The sequence below is a fragment of the Phascolarctos cinereus genome, unplaced genomic scaffold (genome assembly GCF_003287225.1).
Source record: "Phascolarctos cinereus isolate Bilbo 61053 unplaced genomic scaffold, phaCin_HiC Scaffold_1;HRSCAF=81, whole genome shotgun sequence".
In the NCBI taxonomy this organism is placed as follows: Eukaryota; Metazoa; Chordata; class Mammalia; order Diprotodontia; family Phascolarctidae; genus Phascolarctos; species Phascolarctos cinereus.
This window is the reverse complement of record NW_027555514.1, coordinates 130,792,803-130,811,730: the sequence shown is the minus strand read 5'-3', so window position 1 is coordinate 130,811,730 and position 18,928 is coordinate 130,792,803. Positions and strand designations below refer to the sequence as shown.

General features: G+C 35.2%; 1 protein-coding gene across 4 annotated transcripts in view; it reads right to left on the bottom strand.

Moving 5' to 3' along the window:
- Positions 1-2,045: 2,045 nt before the first annotated feature.
- The window catches only part of TFEC (transcription factor EC), a 105,870-nt gene continuing 88,987 nt past the window's right edge, over positions 2,046-18,928 (bottom strand). For all 4 annotated transcript variants that reach the window (XM_078154178.1, XM_020984660.2, XM_020984659.2 and 1 more), the window contains 3 exons: positions 15,682-15,757; positions 8,841-8,988; positions 2,046-7,796 (listed from right to left, as the gene is read on the bottom strand). In XM_078154178.1, the coding sequence (XP_078010304.1) occupies positions 7,416-7,796; positions 8,841-8,988; positions 15,682-15,757 (605 nt within the window). In that variant the 3' untranslated portion in view covers positions 2,046-7,415. The remainder of the gene's footprint in view (positions 7,797-8,840; positions 8,989-15,681; positions 15,758-18,928) is intronic.

Genomic DNA, 18,928 nt, shown 5'->3' with positions numbered 1-18,928 from the left:
TATAGAACCTAGGCATGCATTTTCCCATAAAATTACATAAATATTTTCTGAGATATTTTTCCATATATTTATTTGTCTTATAAAACATATTGTCACCAAATTCACATTTATAAGCAAATGAATCCTGCCTATGGACTATGGCATTGTTTTCAGCAATGTGACTCACCCTAACATAGCTTCTTACTCCATTATAAGGGTTGAATGATTCACATGCAATGTTTCCAATACACTTTTCTAAACTTGTGAAACTTTTTAACGAAATGTTAGCATTTGCAGGCACCAGATGTTTTGACATAAGGAGAAGCAATATGTAAATTTTAATCCATGCTAGGAACAATAGCCTGCAGGCACCTTTTTCTTATTACATGAATCATATACATAACCACAATGTGGTGGATCATATCAAAATCATCACCAACTGGAATACAGTACTCTTGTCTTGGGGTTGCCAATTAATAAAATTGATATATATTTAACTCGATAGGTATTAGTGATTTAGCCAATAAGCCTTATCATACTATGCTACTGCAACCATTGGATAAATAGGTTGGATCCTGAATGTGATTAACATATCTATTTTTTAATTGCTGGTGTTCTCTAATCTCCCTTTAATTGTCAACAAAAATGTTGTAAGCATCACATATGATTGGTTTTCATTTGTCAATATTACCACTTTTGATTAATTTTTTTTGGTAATGGGTATCTTCCCAGATCTCTCCAATATCTTCTGACTTGAATCCATATGTAGAATTTTTTTTTCTTTCCAAATAATAAAGGTGACTTGGAGATAGCCTCAACTGTTCCCAAGAGTGCAACCTTAAAAAGAGACTGTCTTGTTAGGATCAAAATCTCTTATAATAAAGAATGACTAGAAAGCAGTTTCTTACAGGCTGTTTACCCAAAACTAAAGTAAATGTAAAAATTTATTCAACCATATGATATTATAATCTAGATGATACTAAAATCTCCAATCTTTTTTCTTTCAAAAAATGTATAATTCATTTTGTCCCATAAAAGTGACAATTTTTTTTTCTCAGTGATATGATTAAAGTGGGCAACTGGTTCGACATTGGTAAGACATGACCTTGAAATAAAATAGCTATTTGCTGAAGGGAAGGCAAAAGAGAAAGCTCGCTGAAAGAGAATACTAACCTTTACAAGCTATCTAGGACTAAAACATACTGTTAGTTATTTCTGAGGTGGCTATGCATTAAAGATATGCATTTGGTGCAAATCTATACCAAATGGAAACTCTCTGTACCCATATAGATAGGCAACTCACTTATATCTTATAGTAGTATTGAATTACCTGGAATACCACGAGGTTAAGTGATTCACCCATAACACAGTTAGTGTATGTCAAGGGCAAGACTTGAGCTCAAGTCATCTTGATAACAGGCCTGGCAAGCCATCTACTCTGCCATTCTACCTCTTAAAGGTATGTATAAACTTGGCCAAAACATGCCTTCTGATGTTAAGAATAATGCTTTACAGGAAATCTTTATCCACTTCATTTAAAAATGCAATCATACATTGGGTGGCATTCCTTTGGTGTTAGAATAGATGGTCCATGAAGTCCTTTCCCCATTTTCAAATTCTGTGATGCTAATTCAATACCTTAATGTTGCTTAAATATCAGATTTTAAAATATTTCCTAAGTTAAAATTAAGTGTTCTGTTTATCCTAGATTCTGGGGGGTGTGGGAAAGGGATGTCTAAACTTGTAAAGGTTTTTTTTTTAGAATTTTGCAATATTTTAGCAGATCCATCACCATGCTTGCTAGCTATTTGGCAACATTTTAAAACGTCTGCCATAAATTAAAGCCTTAACAGCAGGAATAAGCAGATGGCAAGAGACCCTATGAAAGAAAATATCAATTATTTTCATTGGAGAAGTATTAGATCATGATGTGTTATCATGGACTAAGTATTTATCAGTTGTCAAGCGTTTCATCAGTTCAGTATTGTCTCCAAAGCCTTAGCCCGTGTTTTTCTATTATCTAGCACTGTGAATATAGGAAGACAAAATAGGACAAGAACAAAAACTGTTTTTTAAAAAATCTATTATTTAATTGAATATATATAACAAAACATCAGCACATTATAAAAAGGCATTTTATAAAGATTGCATTATGTATTAAGGCAATCTATTCTTGTACATTTACTTAGAAAACAACATACTGTGATTTAAAATGAAAAAATTGCAATAATTACAAAATTCTACAGTTTTATAATAACATAAATGCTTTCCCTGATCTAACCAACTTAAGTAAATTAAAATTACAGTCACTTTACATCAGCCATTCTTATGTATAGCCCTATTAAAGTCAAAGATTTTATAATGGCGTTCTTATTAAGATTAAATGACTGAATTATTTTTAGTCTTTTATGCCATGAGCAACTACATTGCTGTTGATTTAGATGTTTGAACTGGCTGTAGCTTTTCAAACAATAACCACGTGGAAGGCAGCAAAATAATTTGTTTCTTTTTATTGGCATATATATGCATTTCATGAATTAAATGAGAGGATATTTTGATTCTTTTTCCTTTTGTACCATCATCTTTTTGGTTTTTGCTCTATGACCCTTGCTTTCAAATATCTGTTACACAACACAAAATATTTTTCTTTCAATATATAAACAATGTCATAAAAATTCAGAATTATTTCTTTCTGGGAACACCACCTTAGAAACACAGAAGCCTTTCACTTCTTAAGTCCTGAGTCATAAATGAAGAAACCGCAGTTTTTACAGAGGATTCATCAGTAGAAAAGATACTGAAAATAATTTGGATATATGCTATTACACATGTAAATCCCTTGTAAGAAAAAGGTGAGAGAAAAAATTCCATTTATATATGTAAAGCAGTAGACAGCAGTATCTCATTGCTAAGTTGGAAGGGTATTGGAAAGAATTAGACCACCCCACTTTGGAATGACTTTCTCTGAGAGTTTCTGAAGTTCAGTAGCACTCCCCCTCTCGTCCCTCCACTTTCCTTCTGAATCTCCCAGGGAAAATGTAGTACAGCACCATTTTAAGGACAGAAATTCTTTTCTCACTTCCTGACCAGACTATTCCAGTTTCACCTTAAAATAAATCACAGAAGTATTTAAAGTATGGGGATACACAATGACTAATGAACCATGGAGTAGTTTCTACTATTAATCATAAAAGGCACATAATTTAAAGCATAATAAATCATTCATCAGGTCATATACACACCAAAAAAAGCTCATTATATAATGTTCTTTCTATAAACTATTGAAATCGGTATAATTTTAGGTCACCCAAATTCAAATTTTAATGCACTGGGTGTTGGAAAAGTAGTATATTACAATTTTTTTTGAAGTGTGAAATTAGTCATTATGAAGGTTTCTTCCTTTTTTGAAGGATGGAGGATTTCACATAGTGTCATACAGTCTCTGATTCTGGCTAGGTAATCCTGCAGATTGTCAAAGTTACATGTATTTGTAAATATCTATATGCTCTGTCCTGTTTAGATAGCATGGAAAAAGAAACAGATTTTTCAGGTGTATTTTCATCTACTTGTTTTGTATCACTACATAATTATTAATTTGAGAACTAAAACCCTTATATATGTGTGAATGGTAGTGAAGTCTTAGAATCAAAAGGTTTGTGGCTGTTCAGTCACATCTGACTCTTTGTGACCCCATTTGGGATTTTCTTGGCAAAGATGCTGGAGTGGTTTGCCATTTCCTTTTCCAGCTCATTTTATGAATGAGGAAACTGAGGCAAACAGGGTTAAGTGACTTGCCCAGGATAACACAACTAGTAAGTGTCTGAGGCCAGATTTAATCTCAGGGCTTCCTGACTCCAAGCCCAGCACTCTATCCACTGTACCACCTAGCTGCCCTTGATGAATCAGTAGGACCCAGGTTCAAGTCCTGCCTCTAATAAATACTAGCTGCATGGTCATGGATAAGTCATTGAATCTCTTAGCATTCTGGATATCCCCCAAAGATCATAAATTATGGAGAAGATGCCAGATAACCCCTGATGAAGGGCTTTACTGCACTAGGAATTCCCTACACTAATGAAATCAAAATGTTGTGGACAGACATTTTATATATGTATCTGGGTGTAGAGTATGTGTGTGATTAAGAATATTATCTATTAAAATCCCCAATTGGGAATTAAAATCCCCCAAAAGAAGTTTTTCTTACTTCCAGAAATCAATGCCTCTTAAATGTCATGAACTGACTTGTAGGCTATGAAATGCCTATTTTCTGACTTCAGCTGCCAAAGATACAATTAACAGATATTACCGTGAATCCCAAGCTACCTGGCCAACCAAAATCAGGGAAAATCCAGAGCAAATCAAGGTGCCTACAGCCAAATACGTTGAGGTTTCAGTATTGTATTCTCCCATTAGTTTAAAGCCCAACGTAGGGAAAGACAACTTGAAAATTTGAGGTAGGAAATGGGAAGAGAAAAGCCTATTTGACCTAACTCTACCCACTTCACCATTTCTCTTTGCTATTTATCCTTTGGTGTTCCTTTATCTACAGTTGGGTTTCCCCTCCCCCACCTCACATCCCTGCTCTCCAATCTTTCTTCCTCTTTCTCCATTTCACTGGCCTTGACACACCCCCACTCTTCCTTTGCTCCATCTTTAAAAACCCATTACCCATTTTACAATCCCTCCACAGCAATTATAATCCTGCAGCAGCCACGGCTGCCCTGTAGTTATTAGTGCCATCTCCAGCCCTCGTTTGGGCATGCTTTGCTTTCAATTCTTTGTATGCAGTCCTTATTAGTAGTAATGATTATGAGGAGGAACAGTTGCTAGTACTACTCCAACAGGCCGGAGACGTCTTGAACCAGCAAAGCCAGGAGGGAGGACAATGTTTTAATGTTTTAAGACCATGAAACATGAGAGAATAAGCGATGAAAAGAGAGCAGAAAGCAGTCCCTACCTAGCAAGTCATGTTACTCACCATTCTAAATTGTGGATTTCCTCCTTTTCACTTGGGAATGTCCAATTAATTGCCAAGGGGTAGGTTTTCATAGCCAAGGTAAATCAACAAGCATTAATTAAGTGCCTACTATATGACAGGCATTGTATTAAATATTTTCATAAACTGGAAGACTGATTTTGTAAATAAAAAGAGGGTCCTAGGAATGATGTTAAGAGGATAACTTCTTAATCTCATTTTAATCCTTGTTTTTTCATTCTGATCTGAAGATGTAGGTAGGATAAATTTGTCTATCTGTCTTTGAGGTCCTCTGAGGAAATTAAATCCAAGACTTGAATTACAATCAAAGAAAAAAAATTAATTTTTGGTGGGGGAAGAGGAGTAGAATGGATCATAGAAACCTAAGTGTAACTCCTTTGAATTGCCCATGATCTCAATTACAGAAACATTCCTGTCTCAAAACATAGACTGAATAGTATTACGTGCCTATATTTTCTAGATAAAGAAATACATTCATTCATTCACTCACTCAATACAACAAATATTTATAAAGTGATGCATGATAAAATTTCTTTAGTCATTTCATAAGTGTTTTAAGCTATGGTTCCTAACAGTATATAATCTACCAATTTTTGTAGGATGTAATAATTTTCTGTTTTATTACATCTAAATTCATCTACCTAGTTTTCAAGGCCTTCCATAATTTCTTCTACCCAATCTATACAGCCTAGTATTTTCTTAAATGACCTTTAACTCAGGTCAGGAATATAATTTTCTTTGCCTTGCTCATATTATTCCATCTACCCTCTTGGATGTACCACACTACCACTGCCATCTTCTCAAAAGTCTACACATCATCTTCAAAGTTCAAATCAAGTTCCAGCTCTTCCTTGAAGCTTTCCTTTGTCACTCTGTCCTTCCCTGATCTTCCTCTCTTTTGACTTTCTAAAAGCAGTTGGAGTCTATGCTCTGAATTTCAGATGTTATATTTTGTCCTATGTTGGCTCATGTATGTCAGTCTTATTGCTTAGAGTATAATCTTCCTGATGACAGAGGCCAAGTCTTATACTTCCCTCTGTCTCTTTGTGATGAATAAAAAAGTGCTAAGCATTGAACTTTTGCTAAGTACTCATTAAAAAGTTGCTAATGAGTTGCTTGCTTAAATGAACTAGGTACCCCTATTAGCCTTTTTGGTAACTCAAGCCTTAAAATACAAAAGATACTCAGAAGATACAAATTTGCATGAATTAATCTAGGAACCCAAACTCACAAAAATTTTCCAAGTTCTTTTAAAGGCAATACCTTCCTCTGGGAATGGATAGAAATAAGTTGCAGTTTTAAAATCTGTTGGTTCACCCAATAATTTCATCATCATCTCCATCAGTGATTACTTAGGTAATACCTAATGTTAGTCACAATCATCATTTTTAAAAGGTGGACTACTAAAGAAACACTTGAAGTCAACTTATTGCTAGTCAAAATAAACACCTAATCATAATTTAATGTCATTTTCCATAATCACTTTTCTTTCCTGAAAAATAAAAGAAAAATGTGATTTCTCATGCTGACTACAAAGTCAGAAGGGTAAAAAAAGAAACAAACAGCATTTTTTTGAGACAGTCATTTTAGAGGCGATGTGACATAAGCTCACTTTTTAAAATGTTATGAGTGGTGGAATGGGAAAATTATGTATCAAGTTCTTTGTTCTAGACTAAACGCATCTATCATCAACTGCACTGTGAGGCTTTGAGAACAAGTGAAGTGAAAATGGCTAGAAGAATTAAGAACAATTTGTTAAAAGTGCTTGGGAATTTTCAGCACTTTGCTTTGGAAAATGTCCAGTGTTTACTGTAGATTTAATTCTAATTATCCAGGGGCAGATGTTCCATTTTGTAATACATCTCCATTTGGCTGTGGGCTCTCATTAGCATGTCCACCAGAGGGCAAGGGGGAGCCAATGAACCATAAATCTGTCAATCTTGCTGCTCATAAACTGATTTTTTTTTAATGTTGGGCAATGGACAAGATTGAAATGAATGACAAAGTAGAGGTTTGAAGTTTTCATTGACTATAATCTATTCTGTCCATAAGCACTTAGCTCAGTTTTTACTTTCAAACCTCAGTGCAGGGCTAACTCCAAAGTAGAAGTCTGTATCCTATGTTTATTTCTTAGTTATAATTTTCACACATCCTTTCCTGGGAACCATTTCAATATTGGTTGAAAACTTCAGACAGAAAGAAGTCTCCATGCAAATTAGGTAACTTTAGCCAAAAATATTCCTCCAACTTAATTTTGAATCTTCAAGCAGTCTCCTCCTTTGCTTCAACACTCCTCAAAACCCAGTTTGCCATGAACAATTTACTCTGTTACAAAAATTAAGCCTCAGCAATGTACCAGACTCAGAGCATAATGGCGTAGCACCAGCAGAGAATTCATTCCCAATGTGAAGATTGGGTCTGTTCAGTTTTTTTTTCTTTTTTATAGCTCATCTCCATCATCTGTGCTAAAACTACTTCTCCTACTGCTATCTTTGGATACTGTAGGTGAAGTGGCAGATAGCAGAGGATCTGTTCCAAATGGAGATATGGAATCATCCAGTAATATATGATCCAATCTTTGTTCTTCTTTCAAGGCAGCACTAAATGATAAATCAGTAAAGTGTGACAGGGGATAAGAAAAAGACATGGATCCATCACAGAGGTCAGATCTTGATCCCTGAGCCAGAGTCAGTTCTTGGGAATAATCGCCTGATTTATCCTCTGGATAGGTCTGATGATTGGTGGTATGGGCAGCCAAATCAATTGCACTGTGTGAAGAGATGATTGGCAGACCATGTGCCCGAGCCTGTATTTCCAGTTCCTGTAGATTGAAATGACAAATTCAGTAAGTACTTTGAAAGTAAGTGTCACATCGTAATGCTCCCCAGAAAGAGACCCATACGAATAATAGGTATTCATATTGTGAACTGTTATGCTATTAAACATTTTCACTATTAAAAATTGCAATTCTACCCCCCCAAAGGAAAAAAATGATAGAAACCAGTCTATTTCTAACTGAAAGAAAAAGAAAAAATATTCAGCTCCCTTCTTCTCACCAATCCTGTTGTTCCCTGGAAACCTTAGGAACACAAGACAGTCCTATGTTATCACAGCCTCTTGAAGGTTATGGAAAAATCAATGATTTATTTGTATTGAATAACTTCACACAACAGTCCTGGACAATTTTACGTAAAGCTTGCAAGTACTATACTTGGCAATATGCATACCATCTTAAGCAGAAGAAAAAAAAAACCTTGAGGAGTAAGAATTATGAAAATCCATATTCTGGTACCTTGTATCACATGTACAGGTGATGAGTGACTTAATATTACCTGGCACAACATACCCTGAGGCAAAGCAAACCATAGGAATGTTACTAAAGGAAAAAAATAGGGGGAAGAATTTAGTGTCTGATATTATTTTGAGAAATAAAGGTGCTACTTAGTATAAAGTATAATACACACACACACACACAACTGTGTGTGTGTGTGTGTGTGTGTGTGTGTGTGTACATGCGTACACCTTCTGGCTGTAAATATACTGTGTGAATGGGATAGTCACATATTCCCAAAATTTTGTAATTAGTTCTCCAGATATTTATGTGTGTGTGTGTGTGTGTGTGTGTGTGTGTGTGTGTGTGTATTTATTCTCCCTTTTTAAGGTCATCACAATTTTGGATTTCATAACTAAAAACCAACTTAAACAACCTGCTCTATGAATTTGCAAAGGCATTTCAAATTGTCCTTCAGAGAGGAGGGAAAAAAAGGGAATAAAGAAAAAAATAAATGAGGCCAATGAATAAAACCAATGACGCGGGAAAATGGTGCATAAGCTTCGCGGTTCATGGCAACATTCTTATAAAAACCTGAATTCGAAGTAGAAGCTGTCGGTTAACCAGCTCTAATTTCTTCTGCCTGTGTTCTAATTCTCGGGCTCTCTGTTGTTCTTTTTGTAGCCATTTGATGTACTCCACTGATGCTTTTAAAATAGTTCCTTTGTTCCAGCGCATATCACTGCGGAATGTAGAGATAACCTTTTCACAATTGTGCATGTCAGCAGAATTCATAAGAACTTACAAAATCTTTTACATTAATATGAAATAATGATTTACATGACTATTATTCACTCTTAGATATTATTGCTTCTGAATAGAAATTTTAATAGAATAGTTAAGAAGCCCTTATATAGTAAAATTAATCCCTGAATGAAAATAAGTGTCAAAAGAAAGTAATAAAGTGACTTTTTGTGGGAGAGCTAAATGCAATATCATGATTCTACCATTACAGTTTTTATATTTTTAGTGAAAATTGCTTTTATTATTAACTCTGAGATTAAAATCTATGTGCAGTATTTCTGCATTAATGAACTAGGAAATGTACATTACTGAGGACTTAAGCCTAAATTTTTTAAGATCATTTCAAATATACTACTCTTTTTACCTGACTTTCTAATAAGGTTGCTTTTATGCTTGTTAGAAAAAAAATAATAAAAAGGTCCATACCGGTGCTGATCCCTCATTGATTGTGGAACAGGCAAACTGCACAGTTTCTTAATTTACCATTATATCACTAATAAAGCAAAACTTTCTTAAATGATTTAGCAAAACTTTCCTTATGAAATACAGCAAAATGGTTGAAAATGCTAGACGCTTACTTGAAACCAGATATTTAAAAAGGCTAAATGATATAAACACAACAGGCTCAAAATCATGGAATTCTAGAGCAATCAGGAACTATAGATTAGTTTATCCTGTTCATGCCTCTTCTACAAATGAGAAGCCTGGGACCCAGGAAGGTTGTGACTTGTCCAAGGTCAAGTACATTAATTAGTAGAAAGAGTAGCATTAAAACCATGGCCTCCTGATTCCTAGTCCAATTTGCTTTCCACTAAAACACTCTGCTTCTCACTTCCTGTTAATCTTTCAGGTTTGCATGAAAGAAATGTGCATTTTATTAAAACACATATATTTTTATTATAGAAGAAATTCCAAATCTGAAAACATGGAACAGACCATAGATTTTAATTCCTGAGAACATCTATCAATGGAGTCAAAGCCAGATGAGTATTTGCATGTATGCACTAGAAAGTGGGCATACCTTCCGTGTCATATTAAGCAGATCTAGTTAAAAAGTTTACTGAATTTCTAGCTGATAGGCAGTAGGGATTTTTTAATGAAGCATAAGTAAACAAATAACACAGTGATACAATTGGATTTCTTTCAATGCCTGTTTTTTTGAGGCATGCTAGACTTCAATCTCATAGACTATATATGAATAACATTGAAACATAGCTTATAGTCTTCGGGGGTTGAGTGGCAATATGTAGAAAGCATGCCATCTGGCATGCAAATGAATGATTTGTGTGTTATGTGCAGACAACATGTAGCCAATGACTTCAGCTGTTGCACAAAGGAAAATGCTTTTTTTAAAAAAAATCACTGAAAGTGATGTGAAAGTCAGATTGCTCCTAGGATTTCCCTCTTCACAGATGCACTGGGAATGTGTCCTGCATCAGTCATATTATAAAGGTGTGCAAGGAAACTACAATTTCTGTCACTTCCTTTTAGAAGCATAATATCTTTTGGTCTTAACACATTGACCCCTCCCACATTTTTACTTGGTAGTAGAGGTAAGCATCATGGTACAACACAAAAAGGGATAGTGTCAGAGAGGTCCGTGTTGGAATTTTATTCCTGCCACTTGATGCCAGCTGTGTGACCTTGGAGAAATCACTTAACCTTCCCAAGTCTCCTTTTCCTTATTAATAAAATAAGAGCATTGTACTAGATCTCTTCCATCCCTGACTCTGTTATCTTAATAAGGGAATACTGGCCACTTTTATGTTACATAGAGCAGGAACTGTGGTTGAAAAATATGGTAGACGCCAAACCTAAAGATGTAAGTATGAGCAGAGAAGCCACAAGATATTAGCTTTCTTTCCTATGTTAAAAAAAAATCTCCTTTGCTAATTTAGAGGCTTTATGTTATGTGATTTAGATCTAAGTCTTTCAAAATAGCGGCAGGAACTATATAACTATGGATAAGAACTAGAGATAGTTCCTATCTTCAAGTTATTATAGGGTTACCCCTTACAAAATTTCAAAAACATTAACCTTAAAAATGGTTTAATCCTTGACATCTCTTACTTTAAAAAAAAATCCTATAGGGTTTTTCAATCTGTTTAAGCAATTTTCACCTGTCACTTAAGGGAATTTTAAGCAGCTAGTTGGTTGGTCCTTCTTTCTGGAAGAGGACCAAAATGATATAACTATGTTGGGATCAACTGAAGTGTGTCTAACTGTAGTAATCAGACCAATATGAGCTCAGAAGGCTTTACCACAGGTTGGGCACAAATAGTTCATAAGAACGTTTGGAGTGGAGATGTCTCTAAATTTGGGTATCTCATGTTTCTTTTGAGCTACTGTAATTCTGCTAGCAGCTAGTAACTAGTGAGGGGCACCTGATTGCTCTGCAGTACCAAATCTTTTCTAAAATGTTGTCTCAGGATGACCACCCAATCTAGGCATAAATAACTATCCAGGAACATTTTTGAAAAATAAAACGTTCTCCCTTTCCTTCCTGCCTACCCTGCCAGAAGTTAAAGTATTTTATATGATTTATAAGTATGATTTCACTCCTGTTGCTTCTATCTTTCATATAAACCCAAAACTAAAGTCACTTATGAAGATAGCCAAGGGAAAAAAATAAATCAATTTCATGGATTTAAACTAATCAATTTTGTAATGGATAAATTATGGTGATTATCTAGTATCATGAGAAAGATTGAGTGTACTGAATGAGGATTCTTTTTTTCCCCCTTCATTTTGTCATCATTTAAACAACCTGAGAAAACAACAATGGTGGACGGAAATCCCTAAAGATTGAAAAAGACCTTTTTTTTTTTTGTAGAACAGCTCCCACACGACAAGTTTAGGTGGTAGAGATTGTCAAACAGCTTTCTCATCAACAAAAATACTGCTTTGTGGTATGTTTTTCTCCCATGTCATATTTCTCAATCACATGCTTTTCTGCTTATAATTCCATATTTTCTTTCCAATGAATATCACAGATACATTCACATAATTCTGTGGTGCCATGAAACAACATTGCTCTTAGAGTCAAAAGATTTCAGTTCAAGTGTTGGCCCAGGTATTTATTATCTACACGATCAGGAGCAAATCATAATTTCTCTGACCTTTGCTTTCCCTACCTATAAAAGATAATATGTACCCCAAAGAGGCTTAGTGCAAGGAAAGCTGGCTCTAGAGTCCAGAAAACCTAGATTCAATCCTTCCCTCCAACACACACTGCCTTTATGACCCTCCAGAAAATCATTACGCAGCAGGCTTCCCACCTCTGTTGTAGATTATTAGAAGTAGGAGATTTTATTTTTGACCTGATAAAAGTATTACAGTCTGTGTCAGAGACAGGTATCCCAGAATGCATTCTCTGTTAAGTGTGCTTTCAGATCTGCTATGGTGGTGAGAAGACACTGAGGTTCCAAGGTTATTTTTGTGACTTAGTGGAAAGGGAATAGAGGAAAACCAGGAGGTGCTCACCACAACCCTCCACTTGGTAACTTCCTTAAATTTTTTTTTTTGATATTTTATTGATACCTTCTGTTTCCTACATCATCATAGTTATCCCAAGTATCTCTTGCCCTCCCTTCCCTCTAGAAGCAACCCATATAACAAATAGTATTTTTAAGAGAGGAAAAAAATTAGGAAAAGTGATCAATACATTGAAAAAAGTCTGAAAACACATGCAATGTGAACCTTTGGTGGATCTCCCACCTCCAGAAAATGAGTTTGGGATGTTGTCTGATATCTCCTCATTTGATTTCCTACTTGATCTTAATAATTCTGTTACCTTCATTTTTTAATTTTTTTGGTGATAGTTCTTTCTGTTTATGCAGTCTAGGAATAATTACAGATTGCATAGGGGATAGAGCATGAGCTCTAGTCAGGAAGACCCGAGTTCAAATCCAGTCTATGACACTTACTAGCTCTGTGACCACAGGCAAGTCACTTAACCTTTGTTTGCCTCAGTTTTCTCATCTGTGAAATGGAGATAATAATAGCACCCACGTCCTAGGGTTGTTGTGAAGATCAGATGAGATAATAATTGTAAAGTGCCTAGAATAGCACCTGGCACATAATAAGAGCTATATAAATGTTAGCTATGTTATTGTTATTATTATTATCACTGTGTTGTTTTCTTGGCTCTGCTTATTTCATTCTGCATCAGTTCACATAGATCTTTCCATTCTTCTCTGTATTCGTTTACACACATCATTTCTTACCACACAGTAATATTTCATTACATTTACATACCGCAGGCCATTCCCCAGTTGGTGGGCATCTACTTTGTTTCCAATTCTTTGCTATCACTTTGCTTCCTATTTCAACTAATTATTTTTCCTAGGTGCTAAAAAGCCTTCAAGAGTTATCCTTACCCTTTAAATTCAGCACCCTGGAGTCCAGTTACTTTGGCTAAGATATAATTCTGCAACCTGGTCAAAGAGATAGGTTTAAGGACCAGACCTTTAATTTCATTGGTATAAAGAATCTCATGTGAGAAAATTCCTTCTTTGATATATGTCAAAACTGTATTTGTAACTTGTCTTGAGTTTTGCATAAATCACTGACAAGTGGTTCACCCAGGCTTAAACAGCCAGTATGTATCAGGGGCAGAACTTTAACACAACTCTTCCCAGTTCCAAGACTGGCTCTCTATTTTTTATTCATGTTGCCTCTCTAAAGTAAAGGAAATATTTGAGGCTAAAATAGGTAGACTCTTAAAATGCCTGAAGCTAGGCCTACATATTGAGTCTTTAAGGATTACATTGCTATATTTATGATTAGATTTAAAAAAATACCTGCTTGCACACAATGCAACAGAACTAATAAATTGTTTTTCTTCAAAATATTAAAGATACAGACACCCAGGGAATGTTTAAAGTGATGTTCTTTCATTAACATTCTGTTCAGGCATGTATTTCTACATTAAATTTACTTTTCATATTACACAAAATGAGTTTGAACCATCATTAATAGGGCCCCTCACTTTATCATACTACTGTCCTTTCTGTCCATAGGTAAATCTATTTTAAATTCAGCCTAGTCTTTCCATCATGTAGCTTTGTATTTCTCCTACTTTTTCTATTTCTTTTTTTTGCTTCTTCTGAGTTTTCAATTATAAAATAAAAGTCAGGCATATGTAGAGGTTATAAGGTGTATGGCACAGTAGAAAGGGGACCTGAATTAGAATCTACTGTAACCCTGGACAAATCACTTATTGTCTCTGGGGCCTCAGTTTCCTCATCTTGACTGGGAAGTTTGACTAGATGACCTCTAAAAGTTTTTTTTCCAAATTTAAATACTGTAACCGTGTTCCATGTTCTTCTTTCAGCTCACTGATATTAATTTTTAAAGTTTTCTATTTTTTTATCTTTTTTTTTTTTTGGTGAGGCAGTTGGGGTTAAGTGACTTGCCCAGGGTCACACAGCTAGTAAGTGTTATGTGTCTGAGGCCATATTTGAACTCAGGTCCTCCAGACTGCAGGGCTGGTGCTCTATCCACTACGCCACCTAGCTGCCCCTGAAGTTTTCATTAATTCTAGTGGTAATGGATTATACACATTCTTTATTAGTGCAATTAGATTCAATACACATTTATTAAAGACAGATAATTATACTAGATGTGGGGACAAAAAAATACGAAAAATTTCACAATTCCTACACTCAAGAAACTCATTCAAGGGTAAGGAAGGGGTATATGACACAAAAGCAGATAAATACAATTTAACATAGAATTTGATGGGAGGATGGAGAGATCCAGACAAAGTTTTCTTTAAAAAAATATTCAAGGAGGCAGAGGTTACTTTTAGCTTGGATTAGGGGAGACTTAATGGGAGAGGGGTCATCTAAGCAGACCTCAAAGGAAGAGAAGGATTTCAATAAGTGAATTGGTAGATCTTAAGTCTTTACACTCTTTACATGTTGACAGTGGTAAAATGCATCCATTCTTTTATGCTTTTCATCCAACAATAGCATGCACCAAACTCATTTATATAACGCTTTCAAAGGTTTTGCATTGATAGCTTCCCAAGACTAGACATGTAAGTGCAACACAATAAGCTGAAAAGTAAAGACTGTGTTCAATAAACAAGCTGCTTGGGTTGCAGAGTACCAAATGCTCAGCTTCACTGAGGTTCTGTCTATATAATCCTACAAAACTTTAAAAACTCATTATTTGACCTATAGGAGTTAAACTTACATAAATAATAACTTTTCTCCCTCCTATAGCTCCAGATCTTTGAGACAACTAGACAGTTCAAGTTCATTCCAAATGGCCCAACAATATTATGTGTTGATCTACAGAATCACTATCAAACAGGTTAAATCAGTCCATCTTCCAAATGAACTTTGATCTTCCTACTGCGATTGACAATATGATACCAGATATAGAAATTCACTAAGACCTAGAAGGAAACAACCTACTCATTTCCTATAGCTTTATAAAACAACTCTCAGTGATGACATTGACCATTAGCAGCTGTCATCCTGGAATGGATTTTTAAAAATGGGTTTCTGTAATATCCTTATCTTTTCCTTGAGCCACCTAGTTTCCTAGTCATTGGTTCTTCCATTTCCACTCCCAGTATTGAAACCGTAGACATTATTATAGAAATGATTGTTGAACTCACGGATCATTAGACTTTGGAATAAGAGTGCCAAGCTCCTTGATTCGGTAATTAATATTGTACCTTCTTCTTCTTTCAACTATTAGAAAAGAAACATTATTGATTATTCTCATTAAAGCACAGTGCAATTATGACTAGATGTAAACTTTTTTGAAGACTTCTGAAAAACAGTAGGCAAAGATTATAATTTAATCATAAAGAGTTATAGACAAAAGAAAAAAAAAAGGATGTAATTGTTCTAGGACCAGAAAGATCCTGATACTGCATTATTTTAAGATTCCTCAAAGTGAATTTTTCCATTCTTTTTTGTGTAGTCTACCGCCCACATTAGTTTTGACTTTGTGTGTATATATAAATGGCTATATACACATATAAATATATAAGAAGTTTATGATGGGCTTGAGAAGGCAGCAACACTGTAAGGAATAACAAATGACAAACAGAACTGTTTTCCAAAAATATGTGAACAAAAAAGAAAATAGACTAGTCATGTGATGAGAGTGATAGATAATCATCAACCAACCTGTGTGCTCCACTGATGTATTCACTAAATTAAAAGAAAGTGAGGAAGGACCCTAAAACATTGGGCTGATAGCCCATAACAACTTAGACATGGAAGTGGACAAGAGTTGAACAGCATGGGCTACCACTTATATAACTGGATAAACTACCCTCCTAGATGAGCTCACAGATCTATTTGAGTATTGATTGTGTGACTTGATGCATATATTGATACCAACTAGACTATAAACCCCTAGAGAAGCAGGGACCACCTCTACCATTGCTTTCATGGTCTTCACGATAACTAGAAAAGTGCTAGTTGCATAATAGGGGTATGCTAACTACTTATTATTTCAAAGTGTTATGTTTTTCTATTATTATAATGACTTTTAGATAACTTGCATTATAAGGTTCAACTTTAATTTATAACTTTCCAAAATGTGACGAAGCACTTTAAATAGACTAAGTTCTTCAAATAAAAACTTTCTTTGGTATGGATTTTGTCTTCTTCTGGTTTCATAGTCTCTCATAGCGACTAGTGTAATACAGTATATACAATAAGTGCTTAATAACCACTATGTGAATAAATGGACTTTTCCCATACTAACCAATCCTGGCCACTGATCATTCTTGATTTCAAGCAAATTATTTCATATCACTTATAGACTTGAGCTTCTTAAGAAAGGAATAGGATGGTATATTGTGGAAATTATGCTAGATTTGAAGTCAGAGGACTTTGGTTCAAATCATGCCTCTGCCCCCTTACTACATTGGGACTCTGGGAAAGTCACTTATACTTTTATGATATTGGTTTTCTCAAATTAAAAAATAGGGGGTTATACTAAATGATTCCTTTCTTCTTTAAATCTGTGATCTTAAATAGGGGGTGAAGAAACCTAAACAAAGGAAAGGGAAGGATGTGTCAAATCTGCCAAAGCTGATCAAGACAATGTTGTAGAATTACTTCGATCTGTTCTTGAGGACACTAGGATAATGCAAACCTGTAAGAACATCAGCTACCTTAGTGAGCACACTCTCCAAAGCAAATCATGGTTAAAGGATTTCATCTTTAGAAATACCCTACAAAATGTCTCTGAAAGTAGAACATAATTGATCCTCAACTCAATGATGTTTCTTTTTGTACCACTGTTTTTCTGATGGATATAATTTTTTAAAATTTTTTTTAGGCAATTTGGGGTTAAGTGACTTGCCCAGGTCACACAGCTAGTAAGTGTTAAGTGTTTGGTCTGAGTCCGTATTTGAAGGTCCTCCTGACTTCAGGGCCGGTGCTCTATCCACTGCCACCTAGCTGCCCCTTCTGATGGATATAACTTAAAGAAAGGTTAAGTACGACCACTTGAAAATTTTGAGAGAAAAAAAAATTAAAGATAAGCCCGAATAACAAAAGAAAATCATTTCACAGTGTATCTTAACTAATAACTATTAGGATATCCAAACACTCCCCGCATATATGAAATAAATCCAAAAAATAAGTTTCAGTTCTGGGTAAAAAGGCTTTTTCCTACATCTAAAATAGTAGGATAGATTACTCTCCTGGGGTCCCTTCATAATCTCGTTGTATATGAAATCCCCATATACAAAATGTCATCAATTATTAGAATGTGCTCTGTAAAATTATTCATCTGTTAGAAAGGGAAATCTAGTTCCCAGTGTTATCCATGTATGTCTTTAAAGTTGAATGATGAATGTTAGGAAATGTATTATAATTTTAGTAATATGTGAAAAGTATATATGTTTTCAATGTTCAAAATAATTTGTTTAACTCGTTATGTTGTAAAAATATGTTCTAGAGCACACAGTAGATAGAGCTCCAGCCTTGGAATCAGGAGGACCTGAGTTCAAATCCAGCCCCAGACACTTGACAATCACTAGTTGTGTGACCAAGGGCAAGTCACTTAACCCTGATTGTCTCACAAAAAAGCCAACCAACCAACCAAACAAACAAACCAAAAAACCCCCTAATCTCATGGGGCAGCTAGGTGGTGCAGTGGATAGAGCTCCAGCCTTGGAGTCAAGAGAACCAGAGTTCAAATCCAGCCTCAAGACAGTTGACACTTACTAGCTGTGTGACCCTGGGCAAGTCACTTAACCTCAATTGCCTCACCAAAAAGCAAAAAATCTATATATCTATATCTATATGTATATATACACACATACACATATACTATATACATACATACACACACACACATACATACTATATCTACTCCAGTGGCTGAAAACAGAGCACCAAGGGTTCCAGCTAAAACTCTTAAGAATTAGATACCAATATTGTTCTAAGTTAAATGACTTTTTTTTAATATCTAAGCTGCCGAGATTGAAGAAAGCTAGGAGGAGTTATTGGTAGCCTACCTAATTAAGGATCTAGAGGCAAGTGTAATAATAAGAGAACCAAGTACCTCCCAAATTAAGTCCTTTCCAATGGGTGAAAAGTAATCTAATGGAGGTGGTTCAACAACATGTGGTGAGCTTTGATTTCAATTAGCAGTTGAATCAAATGGAGAACAGATGCAGAGATGAATCTTCCTTTGTTCATACTAAGGGTAATTAGAGCCATTTCTTAAAGAGATAAGTATAATACTTTAGTTCATAGTTTGAGTAATAGGCAGTAGTACATCCAGGAGAACTATCCAACATTAGAGCCTCAATGTTTCAAGAGCACCTGTGCCTGTAACTAATGGCTACTGGGGCTTTGCCTGAGAATGAGCCATTCTATAAAAGCTCCAGA